This window comes from Bubalus bubalis, chromosome 8 (assembly GCF_019923935.1).
Source record: "Bubalus bubalis isolate 160015118507 breed Murrah chromosome 8, NDDB_SH_1, whole genome shotgun sequence".
Lineage (NCBI taxonomy): Eukaryota > Metazoa > Chordata > Mammalia > Artiodactyla > Bovidae > Bubalus > Bubalus bubalis.
This window is the reverse complement of record NC_059164.1, coordinates 113,945,603-113,973,581: the sequence shown is the minus strand read 5'-3', so window position 1 is coordinate 113,973,581 and position 27,979 is coordinate 113,945,603. Positions and strand designations below refer to the sequence as shown.

The window sequence follows — 27,979 nt, the reverse complement described above, 5'->3', positions numbered from 1 at the left end:
GTTTCCCCATCTATTTGCCAGGAAGTGATGGGACTGGATGCCATCTTAGTTTTCTGAATGTTGAGTTTTAAGCCAACTTCTTCACTCTCCTCTTTCAGCAGGGTGACAGTATACAATCTTGACATACTCCTTTCCTGATTTGGAGCCAGTCTGCTGTTCCATGTCCAGTTCTAACTGTTGCTTCCTGACCTGCACACAGTGCCTGGCCAGTGAGTGAAATTCCTAAGTGGAGCTGACACTAGCTTGAGTTCCATTCCACTTTTTTTTTTTTTTTTTTTTTGGCTGCACTGGTCTTTCCTGCTGTGCACAGGCTTTCTCTCTTGTGGGGAGCAGGGGTCTACTCTTTACTTTCAGTGCATGGGCTTCTCACTGTGGTGGCTTCTCTTGTTGCAGAGCATGGCCTCTAGGTGTCCAGGCTCAGTCGTTGTGGTGCACAGGCTTGGTTGCCCTGCAGCATGTGGGATCTCCCCAGATCAGGGATCGAACCTGTGTCCCCTGCACGGGCAGGTGAATTCTTAACTGCCGAATCACAAAGGAAGTCTCCATTTCACTTTTGAGTTGATGCATCTCTGTTGCTTCTTGAAGGGTGAACCTCCTCTTCTTTTCTTCCCTTGTCTATTCTTCTTCCTTCTGGTTCTCCTCTTTTTTCTGTCCCAGCCCATAGTGGGTCAGATTCACACTAGATTAGGTAAACCTTTAGGTAGTATCCAATATGCATGCATTGCTTCTGTGAGAAATGGACCCCACAGGCAACCGACCCCAGAGACATTATCCTTCATCTGGGTCCTCCCGGCTTGCCTCAGGTTTGGAATTAAGTTGTAAAATAGACAACTGAGTTCAAATGCTAAATGGAGCTCAGAAGATTTTGTTCTAGTGTTCTAGTTCTTTAAAATCAGTGAACATGAAGGAATGAACCCTTAAGTGTAGTCGGTGTGATTAGAATTCTTTCCTGTAAAGCACCTGGATTGTGTCATTACCCTACATTAAGTCTTGGAATCACTCCCCATTTTCTCCAAATAAAATTAAAACAATGCCTTCATGAGGGGCTACTTTTTACATTTCTGGTTTCATGCCCACCCCCTCCCTCCTAAAACTATACTCATACATAATTTACATAAGTCCTTTCCCAGTGACGCAGTGGTAAAGAATCTGCCTGCCAAGGCAGGAGACCCAAGAGACACAGGTTTGATTCCTGGGTGGGGAAGATCTCCTGGAGGAGGAACTGGCAACCCACTCCAGTATTCTTGCCTGGAAAATTCCATGGACAGAGGAGCCTGGCGGGCAATAGTCCATGGGGCAGCAAAGAGAAGGACTTGATTGAGCGCACAAATGCACACACACACACACACAACCTACATAAAATAAAAAAACTATTCCAAACTCACCATATTTTCTGTTGCCTCTGGGCCGTTTTCTCTGCCTAAAATACTTTTTCCTTCCCCTTTATCTATGTAATCCCAACTCATCTCAGTTCAGATGTCACTTTTGAAAAAAATGTTACTTTCTTGAAGTAGAGTTGATTTACAATGTTGTGTTAATTTCTATGGTACAGAAATTTCTACTGTTAATTTCTACTGTAGTGATCCAGTTATGCATATTCTTTTTCATATTTTTGTCCATTATGGTTTATTGCCGGATGGTGAATATAGTTCCTTGTTCTATACAGTAAAAGCTTGTTGTTGATCCGTCCTAGACATCACTTCTTCAACATCATCCATAGCCTCTAAAGACCGGCTTGCCCCTGAGTTTATCTGGAGTGCTAGACACCCCATCAGCCCAACCAAAAGGTCAGGGACCAAACTCTCACATCACCGTCAGTGCTCCAAAGTGCCTGCCTCGACACCACCAAAAATGTTTTTTGTATAAAATAACTCAAGTGCCACAGAGATAGCACTGACTTCAAAGACGATTAGAAAGATGGTTAGCATTCTCTCTTACCAAAATCACTCATGTCATCTACCAAAATAATTTCTTCAAGGATATACTGTTGAGTGAGGGTCATGATGCTGGACAGTGTTCGAAACAAGGCACTAAATTCTTCATTGTGGAAGCAAATGATGATGCTGGCAGTAGGTAGTTTGGCTGGGTACATTTTTTTCTGACACCTGCAGAAAGAGGAAGAAAATGATTTATCTAAAAGCGTTAGATGTTTTGAGGACTCATTGAAACACTTTATTCACATTTTCCTCTTTATTCCTTTAATTGATGATTATGATGATAAGGTGACAGTACTTTTAAAACCCCAAAATTAAGATACAAAAATTTCTTTAAACATCTTATGTTGTTCTAATATTGTCTAAATTATTCCCCCCTTCTTAATGCCTGTTGTAATTGCTTTTTCCTGGACTCTGTTTTGATAAAATTAGTTGTACTTTGAATATAGTATAAACATAAATTATACCTATATTTTCATTTCTATTATAAAAATGAATTAATAAGCTTATACACATTAAAAGGTTCAAATTAACTTTATTGTCCTATCTTCAAAGAAAATCCATGTGCTATTTCTACACTTGTATAGTCTGTTGCAACAAAGAAATGTAATAATGGATATGGTGTAATTAGATTTCTTCCAAGGATCTGGCAAAAAATGTTTTACTATTTTTTTGTGCACTTGAGGGAAATATGGACACTGAATTTTAGTAATATTAATTTTTAGCTATTAAGCATTGTTTGGATTGCTACCTTATTGGGTTGTATTTTGAAATATTTTGGTTGTAAATGACAACTGGAACTAGCTTAAGCTTAAGAAAGAGGTACACTGTAAAGGGGACCCAAACGTCCCACAGGACCTAGTGACAGGCAGGATCTTGGAGCATTCAAGAGCAATTCTAATTAGGGGTTTGAAAGTCACTCAGACATGCTCCGTTTCTGCTCTTGCCTTCTCTTTGTTAATATCCATTTATTTGGGCTCACTGGGTCTTAGTTGTGGCACGCTCGATCTTCAGTCTTCCTTGCAGCGTGTGGGTTGTGCACACTGGGTCTTAGCTGCGGCACGCTCGATCTTCAGTCTTCCTTGCAGCGTGTGGGTTGTGCACACTGGGTCTTAGCTGCGGCACGCTCGATCTTCAGTCTTCCTTGCAGCGTGTGGGTTGTGCACACTGGGTCTTAGCTGCGGCACGCTCGATCTTCAGTCTTCCTTGCAGCGTGTGGGTTGTGCAGCTGCAGCGTTCAGGCATGCACACTCTTAGTTGTGACGCGGGGTCTAGTCGCCCAGGGCTGGAAGTCGGGCCCCCTGCACTGGCTTCCCAGAAACAGGTAGGATCACAAGGCTGACCTTCCAGTGAGATCACTGCCTTGCGCTTGTGTGCGCTCAGTCGCGTCTGACTGTTTGCAACCCCATGGACTGTAGCCCTCCAGGCTCTTCTGTCCAGGGGGTTTTTCAGGAAGGATACTGGAGTGGGATGTCTTTTCCTACTCCAGGGGATCTTCCTGGCCCAGGGATCAAACCCACATCTCTTGTGTCTCCTGCATTGGCAGGCAGATTCTTTATCACTAGTGCCACCTGGGAAGCCCAAGATCACTGCCTCATCAAAGAGTAAGTAGATGAGAGGCGGGAGTTGGGGGGCGAGGGTATAACCACAAGAATGAGAGAGATGGTGAACTCAGGCTACTGGATCACATCTCTAATATTCTATCTAGCCCGAGTTTATCATTTCGAGAAAACTACAAATTGAGCCCCTTCAGAGGAACGAGACAATGATACTGAAGGAGCCTGAATTCACATCACGTGAGTGTAAACCGCTAAGAGAAACCTAATGTGTATGGGTTTCTCCAAAAGCAATTGCTGAATGTTGCTAAATATGTTTCTTTTCAGAGTGAAGGTAATTTGGAACAGTGCTTGGTTGTCCACGTTTAGCTGATCTTGTGCTTTGCTAACACGATTCCCAACGGTCTAGTTAAAGCAGGACTATTATGGGTTGACTTGTGTCCCCCTACTCCGTATTCATGTATTGGCCTCCTAACCACCAGTACCCCCAGAATACGGCCCAATCTGGAAATGGGGTTGCTGTAATGAGTGAGAGGTCATTCGGGTGCCCTCATCCAGTAAGGCTGGTGTCCTTACAAAAAGGGGACCTGAGGATACAGGGTGATGTGAAGAGACACAGGAAGAAAAGGGCCGTCTCTAAGCCAAGGAGAGGGGCCTGCACCATCCTCCCCGCAGCCCAGAAAAGAACCAACCCTGCCGACCAAGGTTTCTGACTTCCCAGCCTCCAGAGACCCGTGAGACAACAAATCGCTGTCATTGGAGCGTGCCAGTCTGTGGTAGGTTATTACAGCAGCCCCACCAGCCCAGCTGAAGAATGCTGCACTTTAATGTGCAGAAACATTCCTGAGCTTCTTTCCAGATGCATATTCTGACGAAGTACGTCTGGGGTCGGGCCTGGCACTCAGCGAGGCTGACACGCTTCTAGGGGCTCCCAGTGCTCTTGGTCCTCAGACCACAGTCTGAGTCGGAAGAGTCTAGCAGGCAAATACACAAAATGACAACCCTGTAAGCATGTTAGAAAAAACGTTTTGATAGGTGACTGATAAACTAGTCTGTAAACAGTTATTAACTTGTCTAAACTGTTAAATTGGAGGAGGCACTGGCAACCCACTCCAGTACTCTTGCCTGGAAAATCCCATGGATGGAGGAGCCTGCGAGGCTGCAGTCCATGGGGTCGCTAAGAGTCAGACACGACTGAGCAGTCGCTCAGTCTCACTTTTCACTTTCATGCATTGGAGAAGGAAATGGCAACCCACTCAGTGTTCTTGCCTGGAGAATCCCAGGGACAGGGGAGCTTGGTGGGATGCCGTCTATGGGGTCGCACAGAGTCGGACACGACTGAAGCGACTTAGCAGCAGCAGCAGCAGCAGACTGTTAAATTATGGCCATGGCGGGGGGAGGGGGGAACTTGCCTAAATCCAATCGTAAATAAAACCCTCTTTTCTAAATAAGTCTTGGATCAAAGAGCAATAAACTGCAAATTATTTAGGAAGGAGTGCTATGACAAACTTAGACAGCATATTAAAACAGCAGACATATCACTTTGCCGACAAAGGTCTGTCTAGTCAAAGCTATGGTTTTTCCAGTAATCACGTACAGATGGGAGAGCTGGACCGTAAAGAAGGCTGAGGGCTGAAGAACTGATGCTTTTTAAACTGGTGCTGGAGAAGATTCTTGAGAGTCCCTTGGACTGCAAGGAGATCAAATCAGTCAATCCTAAAGGAAATCAACCCTGAATATTATTAGAAGGACTGATGCTGAAGCTGAGGGTCCAATACTTTGGCCACTTGATGTGAAGAGCTGACTCATTGGAAAAGATGCTGAGAAAGACTGAAGGCAAAAGGAGAAGGGGGCAGCAAAGGATGAGATGATTAGATAGCGTCACGGACTCAATGGACATGAATTTGAGCAACTCTGGAGCATAGTGAGGGAAGCCTGGTGTGCTGTAGCCCATGGGGTTGCAAAGAGTTGAACACAACTTAGTGACTGAACAACAATAACAATTTAGAGATTAGTAAACCTGAAAACACAGCATGTTAAAACCTAATGTATAGGGCTTCCCTGGTGACTCAGTGGTGAAGAATCTGCCAGCCGTTGCAGGCAGATTGTCCTTGGTCTGGGACAATGCCCATGCTGGGGAGCAACAAAGCCCATGTGCCTCAACTACTGGGCCTGTGCTCAGAGCCTGCAAGCCGCAACCACAGGAGGCTGAGCACCTAGAGCCCGTGCTCTGCAACAAGAGAAACCACCACAATGAGAAGCTCATCCTCCACGACTAGAGAGTAGCCCCTGTCCGCCACAGCTAGGGAAAGCACACGCAGCAACAAAGACCCAGCAGAGCCAAATATAAATTTTTAAATAAAGAACTGCTTAAAAAAACCCCTAATGTATATAGCTAAATCCTAATCAGAATAAAATGAATACTTACAAATGTATTATTATCATCTAAGGAAGAGATGAAATAAACTATTTTAATCTTATAGAAGGGCAGAAAGACCACAAAAACACATCAAAAGAAAGAAGAAACAACCCCATAAAGGCAACTAGAAACTAATGAGTTAGAAGACAAAAAAAGTAAAATTGATAAATCAAAGCAAAAGTTAGTTTTCTGAAAGATGACTAATATATATCCATTTCTACCAAAAGCTTTTGAAATCGAGAAGAAAAATGTACAAACATAAGAAGGAGAATGAAGGCAAGGTACCAGGAAAGGTGAAAGAGAATTACGAAAACAGGATGTGTGACTTTAAGCCAACAGATATGAAAGTAGATGAAGTAGATTTTTATTAAAATAGATAGTTCTGAATAGACCCTAGAAATAGAAAGCCTGAGCAGAACAATCAATAACCGTAGAAAAAAACTAAACCGTTTCCATGTCTGACAGCAGAAAATGGAGCAGTGATTCATAATTACCAGACAAGTTCCGTTTCAAAGTAAGAAATACACAATGATATTATTTCAATGATGTTAGAGCATAGAGATATAGAGAAAACATACAAATCTATTTTATGGAACTAGTGTAAATTTGATATAAAAATGTGATGACAGTAACTCAAAGAAGAAAAACAAAGCAGAGTTTCTTAAACTTGAGTCTTGCAGAGGCTCAGAAGAAAAAAACTGTCAACCCTCCAGGGCTGATTTCAGTTACCTTAATGTTTCCCAAATATGCATATGCAAATGAAAATCAATCTTGTGTTTATAAGCTCTTGGAGGTGGTGGTGGTGGTGTGTGCTCAGTCATGTCTGACTCTTTGTTACCCGAGGACTGTAGCCCTCCAGGCTCCTTCGTAGAATTCTCCAGGCAAGTATATTGGAGTAGGTTGCCATTTCCTTCTCCAGGGGATCTTTCTAACCCAGGGGTTGAACTTGTATCTCTTGTGTCTCCTGCATTGCAAGTGAATTCTTTACCACTGGCACCACCTGGGGAGCCTCTTATAAGCGCTTACATAACCATAAATAAAATTGTAAAATACAGCTAAAATTCAGTTAAATTACAATTAAACTAATTTTACTTTCGGGTTGTGTTTTGCTGAAATGAAATCACCACATACAACCTATGCGCTTCCTGTTACAGGAAAGTTTCTTCAGACAAGTCAGTGCTTGGGTACCAAGTCACTTCATTCATGTCCAACTCTTTGCTGCCACATGGACTGTAGCCCACCAGGCTGCTCTGTTCACAGGATTCTCCAGGCAAGAATCCTGGAGTGGGTTGCCATGCCTTCCTCCAGAGGGTCTTCCCGACCCGGGGGTTGAGCCCTCATCTCCACCGCCTGCACGGGCAGGTGGGTTCTTCACCACTGGCACCACCGGGGAAGCCCTGACTAGCCAGTACTACTAGGTATTCTATGACTGCTCACATCTCCAAGGACACAAAATTTTAAAGTTTTCACAGAGAAATTGTAGACTTCAACTGATACAAACTAATCTAATTTATACAGGTCAAAACAATTACAAAATATTAGCAGATCAAATAAAAGAGCGTTTTAGAAAAATAGTATATCCAACCAGTCCGTCCTAAAGGAGATCAGTCCTGGGTGTTCATTGAAAGGACTGACGCTAAGCTGAAACTCCAGTACTTTGGTCACCTCATGCGAAGAGTTGACTCATTGGAAAAGACTCTGATGCTGGGAGGGATTGGGGGCAGGAGGAGAAGGGGACGACAGAGGATGAGATGGCTGGATGGCATCACTGACTCGATGGACGTGAATCTGAGTGAACTCTGGGAGTTGGTGATGGACAGGGAGGCCTGGTGTGCTGTGATTCATGCGGTCACAAAGAGTCGGACACGACTGAGTGACTGAACTGAACTGAAGGTTAGTTTATTTCAGGAATGTAAGGATGGCTCAACATAAGTTATCAATAATTTGATGGAGGAAAGCCATAGTGATCATGCTAAGAAATTATTTGATAGAATTTAGCAATCATTTCGGAGAAGGCAATGGCACCCCACTCCAGTACTCTTGCCTGGAAAATCCCATGGAAGGAGGAGCCTGGTGGGCTGTAGTCCATGGGGTCGTTAAGAGTTGGACACGACTGACCAACTTCACTTTCACTTTTCACTTTCATGCATTGGAGAAGGAAATGGCAACCCACTCCAGTGTTCTTGCCTGGAGAATCCCAGGGATCGGGGAGCCTGGTGGGCTGTCGTCTATGGGGTGGCAAGACTGAAGCGACTTAGCAGCAGCAGCAGCAGTCATTTCTGATTAGAATAAAATCCTAAGTCAAAATAAACCCACTCTCAATTGACATAGCTTTGGCCAATCATTGAACATGCCAGAAGTGGACTTTGCTACCAACAGAGCAATTCTGTTACTCCTCCAGAATCCTCTGGCATTATTCTGACACACCCACGAGAAGAACTGTTATTAAAGAAAGGAAAGGAAAAGTGAATGTTAATACATAAAGGAGAAAATTTCAAGTGAAGGAACAGAAAGAAATGTCTTTAGTGTAATCAAAGGTATTTAGTAGAAGTCAATCACAAACATTAAAAAATTAAATCCTAAAAAAATAATTCCCAACTCATTCTACAAGGCCAACAACACTCTGATAAAACCACACAAGGATGTTCAATAGTGCTCTCACAAACACTGATATAAAATTCCAAACAAAATTTTGGAATTTCAGCAAAATCAAATGCCATAATATATAAAAAGGATAAGGCATTATGACCAAGTAGGGGATATCCCATAAATGTAACCTCTGTTTAACGTTAGAAAATCAACATAACTTACCATCTTTACAAGCTAAGGATACACACATCTCAATGCACAGAAAAGGATGTAACAAAATCCAATATCCATCTGATGAAAAACTCTCAGCAAACTAGGAATAGAAGAGAATTTCTGCCACCTGAAAAAGAACCTCTATGAGAAGCCTAAAGATAACATCATACTTACTGGTGAAAAACGAAGTGTTAAGATCAAGAACACAGCGAGGTTGTCCAATATCACCCCTTCTATTCAACACTGTACTAGAGATTTTAGCCAGTGTGATAAGTTAAGACAAAGAAAAGCATCCAGATTGAAAAGGAAGAAGTAAAAGTGCAGATGTCATGATCATCTTCGGAGAAAAGTCAATGAATAAATTTTTGTGATCCTGGGCTAAGCAGAAACAAATTATAAAAATATTGAATTCCATTAAAACTAAAAACTTTTGTTCTTCAAAAAGTACTAACTATTGAGAGAATGAAAAAATAAACCATGGGCTAAGAGAAAATATTTGTAATTATATATATGATAAAGGTCTTACACCTAAATATATAAAAATTTCCCAAAACTCAATAATAAGAAAAGAAATAATCCAATTTCAAAACAGGAAAAATATTTGAAGTTTAAATTTAAAATGGGCAAAATATAAAGAAGATACACAGATAGCAAGTAAATACATAAATAGATGCACAGTATCATTAGATATCAGGAAAATGCAAATCGAACACTGCAGATGCTGACTGCAGCCGTGAAATTAAAAGATGCTTACTCCTTGGAAGGAAAGTTATGACCAACCTAGATAGCATATTCAAAAGCAGAGACATTACTTTGCCAACAAAGGTCCGTCTAGTCAAGGCTATGGTTTTTTCCAGTGGTCACGTATGGATGTGAGAGTTGGACTAAAAGAAAGCTGAGCGAGGAAGAATTGATGCTTTTGAACTGTGGTGTTGGAGAAGACTCTTGAGAGTCCCTTGGACTGCAAGGACATCCAACCAGTCCATTCTGAAGGAGATCAGTCCTGGGTGTTCTTTGGAAGGACTGATGCTAAAGCTGAAACTCCAGTACTTTGGCCACCTCATGTGAAGGGTTGACTCATTGGAAAAGACTCTGATGCTGGGAGGGATTGGGGGCAGGAGGAGAAGGGGACGACAGAGGATGAGATGGCTGGATGGCATCACTGACTCGATGGACGTGAATCTGAGTGAACTCTGGGAGTTGGTGATGGACAGGGAGGCCTGGTGTGCTGCGATTCATGGGGTCACAAAGAGTTGGACATGACTGAGCGACTGAACTAACTGACTGGGATCCCACTACACACTCATTTGAATGGCCAAAATTAAAAAGACTGTTCACACCAAGAGTTGGCAAAAAGGTGGAGGAATTGGAAACTTGATAGATTGCTATAGTAATCAAAACAGTATGGTGCTGGCATAAAAAACAAACACACAGATCAGTGGAACAGAGTGGAAAGTCCGGAAATAAACCCACACATATGGTTGATTAATTTACATTACAATGAGCTCAAATGAGCCAAGAATATAAAATGTGGGAAAAAGTCTCTTCAATAATTGGAAAAACTGAAAAGCCACATGCAAAGAAGGATATTGGATCTCTATCTTATACCATATCCTCAAGTTAATTAGAAATGAATTAAATGAATATAAGACCTAAAACTGTTAATCTCCTAGAAGAAAAGATAGGCAGTAAGCTCTTTGACATCAGTCTTGAATTTTTCTGGATCTGACACCAAAAGCAAAGGTAACAAAAGCAAAAATAAACAAGTGGGACTATATCAAACCAAAAAGCTTCTGCACAGCAAAGGAAACCTTCAAGAAAACAAAAAGGCAACCTACTGAACAGGAGGAAATACTTGCAAATCATGTATCTGATAAGGTGTTAATATCTAACATATGTGAAGAAGTCACACAATAGTGAAAAAACAAACCAATCGGATTTAAAAATGGGCAGAGGATCGGAAGAGACATTTTTTTTTTCCCAAATAAGACATATAGATGGGCAACAGGCACATGAAAAGATGCTCAACATCACAAATCATCAGGAAAACGTAAATCAAAACCACAATGACATACCAGTTCACACCTGCATGAAAGGCTCTTATCAAACAGCCAAGAAGTAACGAGTGTTGGGGGGACGTGGAGAAAAGGGAACCCTTGCGTGCCATTGGTGGGAATGTAAATTGGTGCAACTACTATAGAAAACCAGTATTGGAAGTTCCTCAAAAAATTAAAAATAGAACTGCCATATGAGCCAGAAATTTCTCTTTTGGGTATTTATCTGAAGAAAACAAAAGCACTAACTCAAAAAGATATATGCACCCACCTTGTTCATTGCAGCATTATTTACAAGAGCCAAGACATGGAATCAACCTAAGTGTGTATGAGTGGTGAATGGATAAAGAAAATATGATCTATCTCTATCTATGAAATTCATCCATTAAAAAGGTGGAAATCTTGCCATTTGCAACAACACGAATGGATCTTGAGGGCATTTTGCTAAGTGAAACAAGTCAGAGAAAGACAAATCCCACAAGATCTCACATACACGTAGAATCTAAAACAAAGGAACAAAAAGCAGTACCTCTCCCCCCCAAAAAACAAGTTCATAGATACAAAGAACAGACTGGTGGTTGCCAGAGGTAGGTGAAGGAGATAAGAAAAGCACAAAATTCCGTTGTACAATAAATGTCATGGGGATGTAAGGTACAATATGGCAACTGTAGCTGAAAACACTGTATCCCGTATTTGAAAGTTACTAGAAAAGAGGATCTTAAAAGTTCTCATCACAAGGAAAAAAAAAAAATTGTGTCTATGTATGGTGCTCCTGTGCTGGGCTCAGTCCCTTCAGTCCGGTCTGGCTCTTTTCGACTCTATGGACTGTAGCCCACCAGGCTCCTCTGTCCATGGAATTTTCCAGGCAAAAGTACTGGAGTGGGTTGTCGTGCCTTTCTCCAGGGGATCTTCCTGACCCAGGGATCAAACCAGTGTCTCCTGCATTGCAGGTGGATTCTTTACCACTGAGCCACTGGGGAAGCCCCTGTGTATGCTGATCAGTGTTACTTAGACTTACTGTGATGGTCATTTTGCAATATGTACAAATATCAAATCATTATGTCATATATCTGAAACGAATATGTAATATGTAAAAAAAAATATCAGAGGGAACATACATGACATTCCTGGTATCTGGCACGTTTCTGTAGTGGCCCAAGTTTTTACTGATAATGGAATTAAATCCATATGTTGAATATCCATGAATAAGTTCTGGGATTGAATAGTTAAAATTCTCACCTGAAAGAAAAGGTGTTAAGTCACATAAGTATAGGTTTACCACCGACACATTGATAAAGGACAATAACAAAGATATCCTGAATTCACTCCTTTTATAACATGTCAGAGTAGTTTTTGTGGAACCTAAACTATGCCCGGATGACAAGGTTAAAATCAAAGGATTCACACACAGCAGAGCAGAGCCCTTAGCAAAACCTGAACAATGAGTTACACTCAGTCATTCAGTCTCTCCAGAGAAGTATGTGCTCAGCCTCCTTGGTCACATCATGATTCAAAACTGTCCTGCAAAGCTATATTGACTGAGGGCTTTAGGGAAGGCGAGAGTTTAAGTCCCTCTTCCAAAACTCTAAGAGGATACAACAAGATGACGGAGGACAGCCAACACATCAGTGAGTGGCAGTGTTAGTCCCTCAGTCGAGTCTGACTCTTTGTGAGCCCACGGACTGCAGCCCACCAGGCTGCTCTGTCCATGGAATTCTCCAGGCAAGAATACTGGAGTGGGATGCCACTGCCTTCTCCAGGGGATCTTCCCAACACAGGGATTGAGCCTGGGTCTCCCCCATTGCACGTAGACTTTACCAACTGAGTCACCAGGAAAGCATTAGTCGTAACAATAAATAAAGTTGGCATAAAGTGAAAGAAAGTGAAGTCGCTCAGTCATGTCTGACTTTTTGCGACCCCATGGACTGTAGCTTCTCCATCCATGGAATTTTCTAGGCAAGAGTACTGGAGTGGGTCGCCATTTCCTTCTCCAGGGGAATTTCCCATTAAAAGATAAAAACTCAAAAAACAAACAAACAAACAAAAGATAAAAACTCTTAGATGGTAATAAAAACCAAAATGTAACCATAAAAGATAAGTAAGATGAACTAAAATGGTTAAAAGTGGAAGAATGGTCAAAGAATACAGGAGTCAAAATATTTTTTAAAGTATAGAATTCACTGGAAGGACAACCCAGAAAGTCATTTTATACTTACAATAAGTTACAATAAAGATTTAATAGTCATCAGCTTGTAGACATCAAATAATGCTGCAACAAAATACTTAAAGAAAAAAATTTAAATATATCAATATATACTGCCACAAATAAACAGAAATGGAATTTTTTAAGAACAACTGTGAATCAGAGAAAAAGTCAGAAACTTGAATAATGCAATTAGTTAAGTTTCCTTAGTAGATTTATATTGTGCTCTGTTTATGGGAGAATGAACTGTCTTTTCCATTGCCTGAGGAATGTTTTCCAAAACTGATATAAATTCTATGTTGCTTATAAAGCGGGTTCCCATCAAAAAGCAGTAACCCCATTTCTTTTAGGTCCTCTTTCTTACACCTAAAAAAATCCTTGGCATGACACAGCAGATAAGCGTGGGGGTTCTCTGAAACATGGAGGTAAGGGGGCAGATTGGCTAGGGGTCTCAGGATGGCGGGAAGGACACAGTGGGCTCCTGATTTCTTTGTTGCCTCCCGTAAGTCCCAGACTTCAGTTCAGTTCAGTTCAGTCGCTCAGTCATGTCTGACTCTTTGCGACCCATGGACTGCAGCACGCCAGACCTCCCTGTCCATCACCATCTCCTGGAGTTTACTCAAACTCATGTCCATTGGGCCAGTGATGCCATCCAACCATCTCATCCTCTGTCGTCCCCTTCTTAGACAGGGCGCTGTCAAAACCTGCAAGTGGAACCACTAATAGGCGTAGACAAAACGAGCTCCCAGATAAGCCTGTTGCACCTAGCCACGGGGCCAGGAAAGCGGACAAACAGAACCACAGAAAACTTTTGGCAACAGCCCCTCTAGTCCAACCAGCACCAACGGGAGAACCACAGCGCCCCCTGTGGCTCCCAACAATACATATGCGTGCTCAGTTGCTCAATAGTATCCAACTCTCTTCAACCCCATGGACTGCAGCCCGCCAGGCTCTTCTGTCCGTGGAATTTCCAGGCAAGAATACTGGAGTGGGTTGCCATTTCCTTCTCCAGGGAATAATACATAATGAGCCTAAATAGAAGCATGCCAAAAACCAGCTGCAAAATACATGAAACAAGGCCCAATAGAGTTGAAAGTAGAAACAGACCAACCCACAATTATAATCGGGGTCTTCAACACCCACTCTTAACAACTGTCGGAACTACTAGCCAGAAACGCAGCAAGGATATAGAAGAACTGAACAATACAATCAACCAACCGGATCTAATTGAGATTATATATATGAAGCACTTCACCTAACAATATCAGAATATAATTTTTTTTTTCAAGTATCCATGGAGCATTCACCAAGATAGACCACATCCTGGATCATAAAACAAACCTCAAAGAAACCTAAAAGAATTGAAATCAGGCTCTCCTCCTCACTAGGGAGTAGTAAATTTTGCTTCTGGAATACATAGTGTGTTCAGAGATGTCTGACTCTTTGTGACCCCATGGCCTGTGGCCCACCAGGCTCCTCTGTCCTTGTAATTTTTGAGGCAAGAAGCCTGGAGTGCGTTGCCATTTCCTACTCCAGGGGATCTTCCTGACCCAGGGATTGAACCTGCATCTTTTGTCTCTCCTGTTTTGGCAGACGAATTCTTTCCCACTGTGCCACCTGGCTTATTGAATAAAAGACACCTTCTATTTTATAATGCTTCTTGAATAAAACACTTCGAAAGAGAACAAAAATGTACAGCATGGTGACTACAGTTAACATACTGTATTATATACTGTATCGTACACTTGAAAGTTGCTAAGAGAGTAGACCTTAAAAGTTATCATCACACAAAAAATATTTAACTATGTGTGATGATGGATGTTAATGAAATTTATTGTGATAACTAAGTTATGACCAACCTAGATAGCATATTAAAAAGCAGAGACATTACTTTGCCAACAAAAGTCCATCTAGTCAAGGCTATGGTTTTTCCTGTGGTCATGTATGGGTATGACAGTTGGACTGTGAAGAAAGCTGAGTGCCAGAGAATTGATGCTTTTGAACTGTGGTGTTGGAGAAGACTCTTGAGAGTCCCTTGGACTGCAAGGAGATCCAACCAGTCCATCCTAAGGGAGATCAGTCCTGGGTGTTCATTGGAAGGACTAATGTTGAAGCTGAAACTCCAATACTTTGGCCACCTGATATGAAGAGCTGACTCACTGGAAAAGACCCTGATGCTGGGAAAGATTGAGGGCAGGAGGAGAAGGGGACGACAGAGGATGAGATGGTTGGATGGCATCATCGACTCAATGCACATGGGTTTGGGTGGACTCCGGGAGCTGGTGATGGACAGGGAGGCCTAGCGTGCTGCAGTTCATGGGGTCGCAAAGAGTTGGACACAACTGAGCGACTGAACTGAACTGAACTGATTTGCAATACATGCATGCATATGTACCTGCTCAGTCCCTTCAGTCCTGTCTAATCTTTGCGATCCTATGGACTGTATGTAGCCCACCAGGCTTCTCTGTCCATGGGATTCTCCAGGTAAGAATACCGGAGTAGGTTTCATGCTCTCCTCCAGGGGATCTTCCCAACTCAGGGATAGAACCCACCTCTCTTGCATTGCAGGCGGATTCGTTACTGCTAACCCCCTGGGGAAGCTCGTGTAATGTATACATATATAAAATCACTGTTGTACACTTAAAACAAGCTCAATGTTAAATACCAATTACATCTCAATTTTAAAAAGAAAGAAAAGAGAAGGCACAGACTTGTGCAAAATATTTGCAACTCACGTATTAAAGGATTTGAAACTAGAATACATTTTTTAAGTCTTAGAAATCCCAATCTTTAAAGTCTTAGAAATCAGAAGACTAACATCCCAATTTAAAAATGGACAGGGGCTTCCCTGGTGGTTCAGTGGTAAAGAATCCGCCTACCAATGCAGGAGACACGGGTTTGATCCCTGATCAGGGAAGATACCACATGCCTCCGAGCAACTAAGCCCAAGTGCCGAAACTACTGAAGTCCTAGCTCCTAGAGCCCGTGCTCTGAAATAAAAGAAGCCCACACACCACTAGAGTGTCCCCCACTCGCCTCAACTAGAGAAAAGCCCATGCAGCAACAAAGACCCAGCACAGCCATAAATAAATAAAAAGATGGATAGAAGACTTGGAGAAACACCCTATAAAAGAAGATGTGTGGTCATTAACCACATGAAAAGGTGCTCAAAAAGCCTTAGTTATAGGAAAATGCACATTAAGGCTACACTGATACCTACCATTTCTCACCCATCATAATGGCTAAACTCTAAATATCTGACCATGTCAGGTGTTGACCAATCTGGAGAAGATGGATTCTCCTCCATTGCTGAAGGGAATAGATATTGGCACCCTTACTTTGGAACATAGTTTGTCATTTTCTTTAAAGTTGAGCATTTTGTTGTGGTTCAGTTTCTAAGTCATGTACAACTCTTTGCAACCCCACAGACCGCAGCAGCCAGGCTTCCCTGTCCTTCACTACCTCCCAGAGCTTGCTCAAACTCATGTCCATTGAGTCAATGATGCCATCCAACCATCTCATCCTCTGCCATCCCCTTCTCCTCCTGCCTTCAATCTTTCCCAGCATCAAGATCTTTTCCAATGAGTCAGTTCTTTACATCAGGTAGCCAAAGTATTGGAGCGCTACCTTCAGCATCAGTCCTTCCAATGACTATTCAGGACTGATTTCTTTTAGGATTGACTGGTTTGATCTCCTTGCAGTCCAAGGGACTCTCAAGAGTCTTCTCCAGCACCACAATTTGAAAGCATCAATTCTTTGGCACCCAGCCTTCTTTATAATCCAACTCTGACATCTGTACATGACTACTGGAAAAAGCATAGCTTTGACTATATAAACCTTTGTTGGCAAAGTGATGTCTCTGCTTTTTAATACACTGTCCAGGTTTGTCATAGTTTTTCTTCCAAGGAGCAAGTGTCTTTTAATTTCGGTTGGCTGTAGTCAACCGTCTGCACTGATTTTGGAGTTCAAGAAAACAAAATCTGTCACTGCTTCTACTTTTTCCCCTTCTCTTTGCCGTGAAGTGATGGGACCAGATGCCATGATCTTAGGTTTTTGACTGTTGAGTTTTAAGCCAGGTTTTTCACTCTCCTCTTTGACCCTCATCAAGAGGCCCTTTAGTCCCTCTTTGCTTTCTGCCATTGGAGTGGTATCATCTGCATATCTGAGGTTGTTGATATTTCTCCTGGCAATCTTGATTCCAGCTATGAGTCATCCAGACCAGCATTTCTCATGATGTACTTTGCATATAAATTAAATAAGTAGGGTGACAATGTACAGCCTTGACATACTCCTTTCACAATTTTGAACCAGTCCATTGTTCCATGTCCAGTCCTAACCATTGTTTCTTGACTTGCATACATGTTTCTCAGGAGACAGGTAAGGTAGTCTGATATTCCATCCCTTTAAGAATTTTCCACTGATTCTTGTGATCCATACAGTCAAAGTCTTTAGTGTAGTCAATGAAGCATAAGTTTCTCTGGAATTCCTTTGCTTTCTCTATGATCCAATGAATGGCAGGGGTTCAGATCATGACAAGACCTGGAGCTGACTGTGGCTTAGATCATGAGCTCCTTATTGCAAAGTTCAGGCTTAAGTTGAAGAAAGTAGGGAAAACCACTAGGCCATTCAGTATGATCTAAATCAAATCCCTTGTAATTATAGTGGAAGTGACAAATAGATTCCAGGGATTAGATATGGTAGAGTGCCTGAAGAACTGTGGACTGAGGTTTGTAACATTGTACAGGAGGTATTGACCAAAACCATTCCAAAGAAATGCAAGAAGCCGAAGCAGTTGTCTGAGGAGGCTTTACAAATTTAGCTGAGAAAAGAAGAGAAGTGAAAGGCAAGGGAGACAGGGAAAGATATACCCAACCGAATGCAGAGTTCCAGAGAATAGCAAGGAGAGATAAGAAAGTCTTCTTAAGTGAACAATGCAAAGAAATAGAGAATAGAATGGGAAAGACTAGAGATCTCTTCTAGAAAATTTGAGATACCAAGGTAACACTTCATGCAAAGATGGACACAATAAAGGACAGAAATGGTAAGGACCTAACTGAAGCAGAAGAGATTAAGAAGAGGTGGCAAGAATACACAGAAAAACTATACAAAAAAGGTCTTAAAGATCTGGACAACCACTATCCTGTGGTCACTCGCCAAGAGCCAGACATCCTAAAGTGTGAAGTCAAGTGGGCCTTAGGAAGCATTACTACGAACAAAGCTAGTGGAGGTGATGGAATTCCAGTTGAGCTATTTCAAATCCTAAAAGATGATGCTGTGAAAGTGCTGCACTCAATTTGTCAGCAAATTTGGAAAACTCAGCTGTGTTCACAGGACTGGAAAAGATCGGTTTTCATTCCAATCCCAAAGAAGGGCAATGCCAAAGAATGCTCAAACTACTGTACAATTGCCCTTACTTCACATGCTAGCAAGGTAATGCTCAAAGTCCTTCAAGCTAGGCTTCAACAGGATGGGAACTGAGAACTTCCAGATGTATAAGCTGGATTTAGAAAAAGTTAAGCATACAGCTTCCATATGAACCATCCATCCTGTACCGAGGTATTTACCTAAGAGAAACAGAATATTTTTATACAAAGACTTATATGTGAATATTCATAGTGGCATTGCAATTCACTCTAGAACAGCTACAAATACACTTCAAGCACATGCTATACTTTGCTTAAAGAAAATGAGGAAGATATCCAGGGAGGAGAAAGAATGGGGGTGAAGTTTTTACTGTACCTATTAAAATTTATTTCTTAGAAACACAGAAAGCTATCTGAAGCAAATATAGCAAATTACTTTAAAATTCTCATGTTTATGAGGCAAATACATACAAGCCTGTTTGTGTTATTTTCTCTCTTTGAGTATATATATATATATATATATATATATATATATATATATAAACATATATGAAATACTTTGTAATTTAAAATTGCATTGCTCTAAAAAGGGCAGTCTCTTCCTCTTCCCAATATTGAATTTATGGTATATTTTCCCCTTACCATGGCTAACAGAGGAAATCAGAATACTTACCTGAACTCAACAACGACTTGGGTTCTGCGGGTTCATCTTCACTAGCCCTTTTCACCCTCACGTTGTAAGCTCTCGGTAGGTGCACTGAGTCAGGTCTGCTTTGCAGTTTTTCTCCAAGGGACCAAATCAACGGATTTCCTTTCTCCTGGATCTTCTCTTGCTTCTTCACATGATTATAGTGAAGATAAATACTAAAGACGGCTATCCAGATGCCGAATGTCAAGGAGGCACAGAGTAAACACTGAATTATAACATTTCTCATTGTAAACCTAGCATTTTTGAAGGTCCATTTTAATATTTCCTAAACCAGAAGGATTTATGAGAAGCTGTATTAGATATTTTGATGGTTTGGAGATCAGCTACTTGGCTTAAATTCAATTTACAGTGTTTTTAAAACAGGATCATTTTGACACCAGTGCTTATCTCATACTTTGATAAGATAAAGTGTACCCTTAGGAAAAAACCTCTTAAAACTCCATATTCATAAGATGTATGCTGGGTTGTAGTTGTGCCATGCTGGATCTTCATGTCGAGTGTGGGCTTTTAGTAACAGCATGTGGGATCTAGTTCCCTGACCAGGGATCAAACCCAGGCCCCCTGCATTGGGAGTGCAGATCCCCAGGGAAGTCCCCTCAAGATTTTTTTAAAGTCAAAATGTATAACATGCTTATAAAACATACAATATCATTTAAAGTCATCGACCCAAACTCCTGAGATAAAACTAAAGGAAAAAATGTGAAAGAAGGGTGTTTCATCCCTCTCATGCTCAGCCCATGTAGGAGTGATAGCATAGGACTAGTCAGACTGTTGCTTGCTGTTGCTTAGTCGCATAGTCTGTGTGACCCCACGGACTGTCACCCACCAGGCCCTCTGTCCATGGGGATTCTCCAGGCAAGGATACTGGAGTGGGTTGCCATGCCCTTCTCCAGGTGATATTCTTGACCCAGGGATTGAACCTAGGTCTCCCGCATTGCAGGCAGATTCTTTACCATCTGAGCCACCAGGGAAGCCCAAGAATACTGGAGTGGGTAGCCTATCCCTTCTCCAAGAGATCTTCCCAATCCAGGAATCAAACCAGGGTCTCCTGCATTGCAGGTGGATTCTTCACCAGCTGAGCTACCAGGGAAGCCCCAATCAGGCCGTTAGGAATATATTAATAAAAACACGCAACATCCCAAGGTGGAAAGAAGGTGGGCAAGGAGCAGTGTGGACCCCACTTATGGGACTGTGGAATGCTGCAGCCACTTTAAATCTCGGTCTCAAGTCCACTCCTGGCCACAGGATCAGTAACAAGGGCCAAGTCACATCATAGCTTGGCTGGGAAAGTGCAAGACGCACCCCCAGGGAGGAGCGTCTGTTCCTGAGATCTGCAGGGCCCAGGCATCACCACCGGTGGAGTCAGGGCTTGTGTCTGGGTGGAGTCCTGAGGATGCCTGCCAGGTAAAGGAGCAGGTGTGTAAAGCTGGATTCGGTAGTTTACTAACACAGGAGCATTCCCCCAGGACAGAGGACCTAACACCCTCATCAAGATCTTGGTCGCACAGTAAAGGTTTGCTGATTGAATGAATAATCCCTTTAAAAATTAAATACTTGATTAAGGAAAGAAGTATCAGGATTTCCTTGGTGGTACAGTGGATAAGAATCTGCCTGAGGATACAGGGGACATGGGTTCAATCCTTGGTCCTGGAAGATCCCACATGCCAAGGAGTAACTCAACCTACTAGACACAACTACTGAGCCCACATGTTGCAAGTACTGAAGCCCATGTGCCTAAAGCCTGTGCTTTGCAACAAGAGAAGCCACTGCAACGAGAAGCCTGGGCAATGCGACTAGAGAAAGCCTGCATGCAACCAACAAAGTCCCAGAGCAACCAAATAAAGTTAATTAATTATAAAAAGAAGAAATATCCAATGTGTAAGAGAAGAAGATAACTTCTAATGAGGGAAAATGGGCGGATTAAAGGAACTGGAAAGAGAATGAAGCTGTTTGAACATCGTCCTATTAAATGTCATTTTAAGAGACTTCTGTTTTGAGGTTCTCCAAAACTCAAAAGCAATTAGAAACTAGTTAAAGGAGAAAATAGTGAAGGGAGGCCACCAAATTTAATATACAAAATATACACATGAATTCATATGATAAAAGTATTACTGAACAATAAATCGATATTCTCTGGAATTCTACCATACTAAGAAAAAAATGGGAAAGAATAGATATGTGTATGCGTAACTGAATCACATTGCTGTATACCTGAAGCTAACTGGTGGGCTGCCGTCTATGGGGTCGCACAGAGTCGGACACGACTGAAGGAACTTAGCAGCAGCAGCAACAAGGTATTGTAAATCAACTGTTGGTTGCTGTTTTGTTGCTCAATCATGTCCGACTCTTTGTGACCCCATGGACGGCAGCCCACCAAACTCCTCTGTTCATGGGATTCTCCAGGCAAGAATACAGGAGTGGGTAGCCATGCCCTTCTCCAGGGGATCTTCCCAGCCCAGGGATTGAACCCATGTCTCCTGCATTGGCATTTACTGCTGAGCCACCAGGGCTTCCCTATACTCCAATATAAAATGAAAAAATACACATATAAAAAGAACACTTGGGGAAAGATTTCTTTAGATGTGACCACATAAAAATCTCTCTCCCTCCAGACTTCTTATTTTACTAACATAAATTATCCTACATTAGATTTTCTTAAAGCAGAGGAACACAGACCTCATCTCCCATCCTCCCCACCCCAGCACCCTCCCCCACACTCCCACAAAACACAGAAAACGTCTCCTACCAAGAGATAGGTCTGTGATTGGCTTTTCAACTCTACTGTCTCAGAAGGAAATCATGTTCGATTCTTTTCTTCACTAAAACTTACATGCTGGAAAAATACAGAATTAATTTGTTAAAACATATTTCAAAGATAATTTGTATGTATAGCAAGTAAAATTTTAAATACATTAAAAAAAAAACAAACCTGAGTTAATGAAAAGAATGCAGTAAAACAGAAAAGAATGCTGCTAAAAATCACTAACACATGCGCACATGCACACACACACCAAGAAACCAAAGCCCTAAACTAAATCTGTGTTTATGGTCACTGAGTTTTAAAATGTAAGTCTCTAAGCCAGGAAAACATGACCATGCTTTACGTAATGTCACAACTAATTTTTTTTCTGCAAATAATCAGTATTTGTAATCCTTTGCTTTCCTCAGTTCAGTTCAGTCGCTCAGTTGTGTCCGACTCTTTGCGACCCCATGAGTTGCAGCATGCCAGGCCTCCCTGTCCATCACCAACTCCTGGAGTTCACTCAAACTCATGTCCATCAAGTCGGTGATGCCATCTAGCCATCTCATCCTCTGTCGTCCCGTTCTCCTCCTGCCCCCAATCCCTCCCAGCATCAGGGTCTTTTCCAATGAGTCAACTCTTCACATGAGGTGGCCAAAGTACTGGAGTTTCAGCTTTAGCATCATTCCTTCCAAAGACGTTATCTCTTTAGCGTAGCTTTTATATATATATATATATATATATATATAAAAACAAAGAACACCCAGGGCTCATCTCCTTTAGAACAGACTGGTTGGATCTCCTTGCAGTCCAAGGGACTCTCAAGTCTTAATAGCGATCTTTGCACAAGATCCTTTCCCTGATGAGGGAAAGATGGAAGGCAGGAGAAGGGGATGACAGAGGACAAGATGGCTGGATGGCATCACTGACTCAGTGAAAATGGGTTTGAGCAAGCTCTGGGAAGTGGTGAAGGACAGGGAAGCCTGGTGATCTGCAGTCCATTGGGTTGGAAAGAGTTGGGCTGCATAAGTCCATAGGGTCACAAAGAGTTGGAAACAACTGCAACTGAACCCCAATAAAAGGCCTTTTCCAGTGAGTCAGCTCCTCTCATCAAGTGGCCAAAGTATTGGCGCTTCAGCTTCAGCATCAGTCCTTCCAATGAGTATTCAGGGTTGATTTCCTTTAGGATTGATTGGTTCTGATACTAGGAAGAGTTTTTTTTTTTTTTTTCTATTTTGCTTTTTGAATAAGTAGTACATTCATTTTGTATAAATCTTAAGAAGTACAAAAGGTGTATCTTTGTGGTATACAATGCGAACTGGCCCTGATTTTCAAGAACTAAGGTTATTACGATGCCCAGTAAGCCTCTCGGGTGGCATAACCCAGCCTGAAAAATCTGACCTTCTTAATCTTGATCCCCAGAGCCAGCGTCCTATTCAAGATTCAGAGATTCGATGCACTGCGCTCACTCTTTCTATGTGGAAGGACACCCCCTCCTCATCTTCCCACTTTTCAGCATATGGACCTCAGCCACCTACCGCTGAGACAAACACCGGCTGCTATGGAGTCGACGTATTCTGCAAGCTGGGTCATAGGCAGATTTGGGCAGGACTCTATGCTCAACAAATGATCTCAAAGGTGGAATTTCCTCCTGAATGGCTGACTCAGTGGCGCCTGGATTCTGAGCAAATTACTTGATTGTGCCGGGTACCCTGCCTGCATGGCGGGGCTCAAAACACAGGCTGCCCCAGGCTGCCTCACAAAGCCCTGTGACATCATACAGGAGCTCACCAGCCCCAGTGGCCCCTGCCTGGGAGCTCCAATCAGTGGGCAGGATCCAGGAATTCCAAAACTGGAAGGGTCTCTCTGGATAGTCTCAGAACCCTCTCTCTTCTGCTGAGGGAATAGGAAAGTCCTTGCTTTGGCCAAGACAAAATGCTAGCCTTCTCTAGGGCAAGCCTCATTTTTGGCTTTTCTGAAATAAACTTTAAAAAAATGAAGACGCCTTCAGAACATCTCAAGAGACTTAAAGATGAGCCAAAGAGTTACTTGGCTGCCTTTTTATTTCTTACTCAATTGCTCAACTTTAGACATTAGTACATGAGTTCAGCCAAATACTTGTGAAATTTCTTGTCTCTTAACAAGTCTGGGTAGACCTGACCCTCTCCCGAATTCAGGAGGATGACTCAGTGTTTTTCCTGGGACCAGACACCTGCTGGTACATGAGAGGAAAGAGGTGAGTTGAGATTTTGATACCAATAATGACCTTCAAGCATAACTTCGAATCTCCTTTAGACAGGCTCAAACAAAAGGTCCTTTTATCATAATATTAATATTAAAAAGTAAGCTTTTATTTATAATCGCCCCCAACTGGAAAGGACCCAAATGTCATCATCATTAGGAGAATGAATAAACTGTGCCTTCCATATAATGGAATGCACAGCAGCAGTGACATGACTGAGCCACAGAAGAGGGAGAATCCCACGTACATAACACGGAGTGATAGGAGACAGTGGATGCTAAGTTGCTTAGGTTGTGTCCTACTCTTTGTGACCCTATGGACCGTAGCCCACCAGGCTCCTCTGTCCATGAAATTCTCCAGGCAAGAACACTGGAGTGGGTTGCCATGCCCTCCTCCAGGGGATCTTCCCAACTCAGGGACTGAACCCTTGTTTCTCCCATCTCTGGGCTTCCCAGGTGACACTAGAGGTAAAGAACCCACCTGCCAATGCAGGAGACATAAGAGATGAGCGTTTGATCCCTGGGTGGGGAAAATCCCCTGGAGAAGGAGAGGGCAACCCACTCTGGTATTCTTGTGTGGGAAATCACATGGACAGAGGAGGCTGGTGGGCTACAGTCCACGGAGTCGCAAAGAGTTGAACATGACTTGGCCACTAAACAACAATAAGTTTTTGCTTAGCCAATGGTCACCCAGCAAGAGGCTACATTCTGACCCTCTCTGGGTCCCCCTGGGACTTTTCCTGGGTGCTGCTTAATCCTGGGAGTGGGTGTGAGTTCCTGGGGTGGACAGTATTCTTTCCTTGACCAGAACATCTATGCCTTTATCTGATTGACATATTCAGCTTACACGTAAGACTTAATTTGAGAAAAGCAATTCTTCATCTAAGAAACCATCTTCAGAGTCAGTGAACAATTATATGATTCTGTTCAGTTTGAAACATGCTGCTGTAATGTCTCTGAGCCTGGCTGTCTGATCTCTAAAGGGGATGGGTAAAGCTGATGGCCTACAAAGTGAAGTATTTGGAGGAGGAGTAGGCACATTGTAATTTGAAGAAAATCCACAAGAGGGGAACCAGTGAACCATCATGGAGAGTCATGGAATAACACTGAAGGACAGTCTTTCCAGGGAAACTTGATAATGTCTGACATGAAGTTTGGTTGAGCTATTATCTTGGGGATGATTGCTGTCGGCTTACTGCAAACTAATAGTAACTGCTGGTGGTTCCTTCCTACGAGGTTTGTGAGCTCCAGGAGAGGAGGGACTGTTTCTTGTTTGTCTTTGATTTTTTTTTTTTTTTCTGGCCACACTGTGGCGCACGTGGGATCTTAGTTCCCAGACCAGGGATCGGACCCACGCCCTCACATTGGAAGCTCAGAGTCTTAAGCACTGGACCACCAGGGAAGTCACCTCATTTTTGTGTCTTGGACTCTAGCACACAGCTAGGAATTCTGCTGTGAATCCAGAAAACATCAGTGTGATTTGAGGTGGAAGTGAAGGGGCTTCCAGGTGGTGCAGTGGTAAAGAATCCGCCTGCTGATGCAGGAGACGCAGATTTCATCCCGGGGCCAGGAAGATACCCCGGAGAAGGAAATGGCAACCCACTCTAGTATTCTGGCCTGAGAAATCCCAGGGACAGAGGAGCCTGGCGGGCTACAGTCCATGGGGTCACGAAGACTCACATGACTTAGCGACTGAGCTTGCACACACAATTTGAAGAGGAAGCCACCCACTTCTACACCTGCAGGGAAAGGATGCTTAAGAATCCAAGGTTTACAGCATTTTAAATCGACTATTGTTTTGTCGAGTCCGACTTGCGACCCCCTCCCCCAATCAACTATACTTCAATTAGAAATAAATTAAAAATTGCTGTACAGCAGAAATTAAAGCAACAGTGTAAATCAACTAGACTTCAATAAAAATAATTTTAAAAAAAGAATCCAAGGTGTGGGGTGGCCCCCTTCTTTCCTGGGTTGGGAGGTGCATCCATCTGAGGAATAGTCAGGGTAAATAACACTGTATGCTTTCCTCACACCCCTCCTTTAAAGCTGATTTAAGTAGGTCTTAAGGACAATCACCATGGAGGGAACTTTGAGGAGAATATCAGGAGGGTAAGCAGTAGGTAAAAATACTATAAGGGAGGGACTTCCCTGCTGGTCCGGTGGCTAAGACCCTGAGCTCCCGATGCAGGGGTCCCAGCTTCGATCCCTACTTGGGGAACTAAGTCCCACATGCCGCAACCAAGACTTGGTTAGTTATTAATGCAGCCACATAAATAAATGTTGTTTTAAAAGTAGTACAGAGACTAGAGGGAGAGGAGAGGGCAAGAGTGTTTTCCCTGCTGACCTTAGTTGCTGACATCATTGTCCACATATCATCTGATCGGATTGTGCGTTGAATTGTGTCCCTGCCTCCCATTCGTATGTTGGAGTCCTAACCCCTTGTATTTCAGAATGTGACTGTGTTTGGAGACTGGGCCTTGAAAGAGGTGAATAAGGAAAAATGAGGTCTTGTGGGTGGGCCCTAAGAATAAGAGATTAGGACACAGGAACACAGAGAGGTGTCTTCCATCCTTTGACTCCTGCTAAGAAAACAATGCCTTCATCCACTGAGCTCTTCACGTATTTTTTTAAAAAGGGGGTTTCATTTCCACACCACACATTCTGCTTCCTGTCGACTTCCGGTAACAATTGCTAACTTTCACTTCAGGTTTGCTTTGATTGCTCTATTTTGGACATCATTTTCTTCTTAAGTAAGCAGTAACGACTCTAATAAAATAGCCCACATATTGTTGTCTTAGTAAAAACAAAAGCAAGGAAACAAAAAAGCGCTTTTCTCCTTTACTTCAAGTAGATGTCCAATATAAGGCATGTCAGGCTGTGATGGTTTTTGGATTACTTAACTCCCACTCTGACTTAAAAATAAAAGGAGGAAGTTTTATTAGAAATGCACAGAGCCACGTGCCCCAAAGGACTGGGTCAGACCTACACAGCACAGGCAGCTCTGTAGGAGCTCAGAAGCAATTCAGAGCTCCTTTGGGGGCTGAGCAGAGAACAGCTAGAAAACACACTTCCTTTTCCTCTTTTCTTCCACCTGACTTTTGTTTCTGTTTTTGTTAGTTCCATGTCTTCTCTATTGTAACTAGTGTTGCTATGAATATAGGGGTACATGTATACACGTATATATTAATGTATTTATATACATAACTGAACCACTTTACTGCACAGCTGAAACATTATAAGTCAACTCTACTTCATTTTTTAAAAAATCCCAGATGGGAATCAACATGCAGAAGAGGGCTACTTGGTACCCTGAATATCTGTATTAAAATTTATGGACTCTGTCCAATTCTAAGACTTTCTGCTTCAAAGGCCACTTTCAAGATAGGGAAAAGACAGCCCACAGAATGGAAGAAATTATTTGCAAAGCGTATATGATCCTTCACACCCATAAGGATGGCCAGTACAAGAAAGACAGATGAGCTAGTTAATTATTAGAAAAATGCAAATCAGAACTACAAGGAGGTGTCACTCACACCAGTCAGAATGGACATCATTAAAAAGTCTACAGACACCAAACGCTGGAGAAGGTGTGGGGAGAGAGGAACCCTCCTGCCCTGTTGGTGGGAATGTAAGTTGGTGCTGCCCCTGTGGAAAACAGCATGGAGGTCCCTTAAAAAACTAAAAATAGAGTTACCACATGATCCAGAAGCACCACTTCTGGGCATATCCAGAGATGATGAAACTCTAATTCAGAAAGACACAGGCATCCCTGTGTTCACAACAGCACCGCTCACAACAGCCCAGACACGGACGCAGCCTGAGTGTCCGTCGACAGATGCGTGGATGAGGAAGATGTGCTGCCTATGTACTAACACAATGGAATACTATTCAGGCTTATAAGGGAATGAAATAATGCCATTTGCAGCAACACGGATGGACTTAGAGATTATCATACCGT

At 42.4% G+C, this 27,979-nt stretch overlaps 1 protein-coding gene across 1 annotated transcript in view; it reads right to left on the bottom strand.

Annotated features, from left to right (window-relative positions):
* Window positions 1-23,521, bottom strand: part of GALNTL5 (polypeptide N-acetylgalactosaminyltransferase like 5) — a 56,129-nt gene extending 32,608 nt beyond the window's left edge. Inside the window, exons 1-5 of the mRNA XM_006049610.4 lie at window positions 23,319-23,521; window positions 21,787-21,873; window positions 19,005-19,305; window positions 11,884-12,004; window positions 1,939-2,105 (exon numbers count right to left, since the gene is read on the bottom strand). Coding sequence (XP_006049672.3) covers window positions 1,939-2,105; window positions 11,884-12,004; window positions 19,005-19,266 — 550 coding nt within the window. The 5' untranslated portion in view covers window positions 19,267-19,305; window positions 21,787-21,873; window positions 23,319-23,521. The remainder of the gene's footprint in view (window positions 1-1,938; window positions 2,106-11,883; window positions 12,005-19,004; window positions 19,306-21,786; window positions 21,874-23,318) is intronic.
* Window positions 23,522-27,979: the final 4,458 nt, after the last annotated feature.